General features: G+C 17.9%; 1 protein-coding gene across 1 annotated transcript in view; it reads left to right on the plus strand.

The window, feature by feature from the left end:
• Positions 1 to 426: 426 nt before the first annotated feature.
• PGAL8A_00052500 (conserved Plasmodium protein, unknown function) overlaps positions 427 to 2,500 on the plus strand; it is a gene marked incomplete at both ends in the record, with an annotated part of 3,808 nt that continues 1,734 nt past the window's right edge. Inside the window, 3 exons of the mRNA XM_028674546.1 lie at positions 427 to 679; positions 936 to 1,184; positions 1,288 to 2,500. The exon at positions 1,288 to 2,500 is cut by the window's right edge and continues 1,576 nt beyond it. Of these exons, the coding sequence (XP_028530887.1) occupies positions 427 to 679; positions 936 to 1,184; positions 1,288 to 2,500 (1,715 nt within the window). The remainder of the gene's footprint in view (positions 680 to 935; positions 1,185 to 1,287) is intronic.

Here is a 2,500-nt window from a genome sequence, read left to right on the forward strand (position 1 = left end):
ACCTTTTAAATTAAAAAAAAAAGGAAAAAAAAAAAAAAAAAAAAAAAAGATAAAAAATATTTTTAATTATTAAATTACGCACAAACAGATATATTTTATATGCACGCATTTGCTAAAATAAAAAAAAAAAAATGTATCTAGAAAAACTTGTATCGATAGCACATCAACAAAATATATGAATGATTTTTATTTTATGTTATACTTTTTATTGATTTTTTTTTTTTTAATAAAAAAGTTATAATTGTTAGTTTAAAATTTTTATGTCAATTATTTATTTTTTTTTTTTTTTAACTTTTTAAAGAAAAAGAAAAAAAGTAAAAATATATTATATATATATAATTAATATATTTACTAAAAAAAAAAAAAATAAAATTTTTGTAAATATTATATAAAAAGTTGAAGTATTGGAAAATTTTTACATTAATAATGAATAAAGGAACTACAAATTTTAGTATAGAAGAGTTGAACTTTAATAACACTGAAGAATCTAAAAAAGATGTAGCAAATAGTGTAAAAAATGAAAATGCTTCAATCGATATTAGTTCATATAAAGATAAAGAAATAAAAGATGAACAGGATACAACAACTGAAAATAATATTTTAGTTGTAGGAGATGAAAATTTATCATTTTCTGAATATATTATTGAAGCATATCCATCTTCAAATATTTATATAGCAAGTAAGTTTTATCATTATACAATTTTAAAAATTATTTTGTTCATATTTTTTTTAAAAAAAAACACATTAATAAAAATAAATTATTCACAAAATTGCTTTTTATTTATTTTTTTTTTTTATATTCTTCTATTTTAAGAATTATTACTTTATATTATTTTACCTTTTTTTTTTATAATTGGAAATATTAATGTTTATTCTATTAAAATATTAATTTTAAGAATTATTTTCATTTTTTTTTTTTTTTTTTTTTTTTCAAGGTACATTAACGGAGTTAGAGATGAATTTCATGTTAATAGATTTAGAGAAAAAAAAAAAAATAAAATATGAATATGAATCTATGAAAAAAGGAGAAATAAAAATAGAAAAATTTCATTTTTATTATACAAGAAAATTTAAAGAAAAATATGCAAATAAAAATGTATTTGTAATATATAAAACAAATTTATTTTGTTTAAAATGCTATTTTCCAAATAATTTTTTTAATACAGTTTTTTTATTACTTCCAGGTAATAATAATAATAATAAAAAAATAGTAATTTAAATAAAATTCATTTTTCTATTTTTTCATTATTTAAAAAATTAAAATATTTTAATATAAATTTTTTATAGGGTTATGTTATAATATTAGAGAAAATGGATTAAAATATAGTGATAAAGTAACTACATTGAGAATTTATTATTTTTTAATTTTACTGATAATCGAAATTATTAACGTCAGCATAAAAAATGCTGGTATTCATATGTTGTGGACCAATGAAAAATTACAAAATTTAAATGAAGATGATAATAAAGATTCAGAGAAAAAGAAAAATGAAAATGATGAAATTAAGAAAGAAAGCATACATGATACTATTAATGCTCTTAAAAATTTAATGTGTAATAATAATAATTTAATGAATGAAGATAATGAAAAAAATGATTTAAACGAAGATATTTATACTAAAACAGAAGAGAATGAAAATGCATTTGATGAAAAAAATTACAATGAAAATTTTAATATAAACAAAAATGTAATTAAAAATGATACTGAAATAAGTGAAGATGAAAATAATGAAATAGATGAAGAAAAAAATATTGAAATAAATGAAGAAAATGAAATAAATGAAAATAATGAAAATAATGAAAAAAATGTAGATGTTAATAATGAAATAAATGGAGATGAAAATAACGATATTAATGTAGTAAATGAAGATGAAAATAATGATATTAATGAAGTAAATGAAGATGATAATAATGAAGTAAACGAAAATTATAGTAATAATATTAATGAAAATGAGAAAATATATAATGAATGTCATGAAGCAAATTATGAAAATAATGAATATAATGTTGATAGAAATATTGATAACAATACAGTAACAAGTGACATAAATGAGGAAAAAAATGAAATAAATGATAATGAAACTTTTAATAGAAATAACATAAAGGAAAGTAATATTTCTGAAAAAAATTTTACAGTAGACCTAGAAAATGAAGAAACAAATAATGTTTGTGATTTAAATGAAAACAAGGAAAATGAAAAAAATTTTGAAAATGAATATGAAGAGGAAAAAGAAAATAATACAAATTTAACAACCAATATAGAAAATAAAGAAAATGAAATTTTTAGCTATAATGAAATTCAAAGAAGTGGTGATGTTGATAACTCGAGTATCTTAAATAAATGTGAAAAGTTGGATGACAAAGGTGTGAATATTAAGTTGTCTAATTACTCAAATTTAAATACAGAAGAGGAAGAAGATGAGGAAGAGGAGGAGGAAGATGACGATGAAGACGATGATGAAGATGAAGATGAGGAAGATGAAAATGAAAAAACAAATTG

Source organism: Plasmodium gallinaceum (assembly GCF_900005855.1).
Source record: "Plasmodium gallinaceum strain 8A genome assembly, contig: PGAL8A_v1_32, whole genome shotgun sequence".
NCBI classification, from domain to species: Eukaryota; Apicomplexa; class Aconoidasida; order Haemosporida; family Plasmodiidae; genus Plasmodium; species Plasmodium gallinaceum.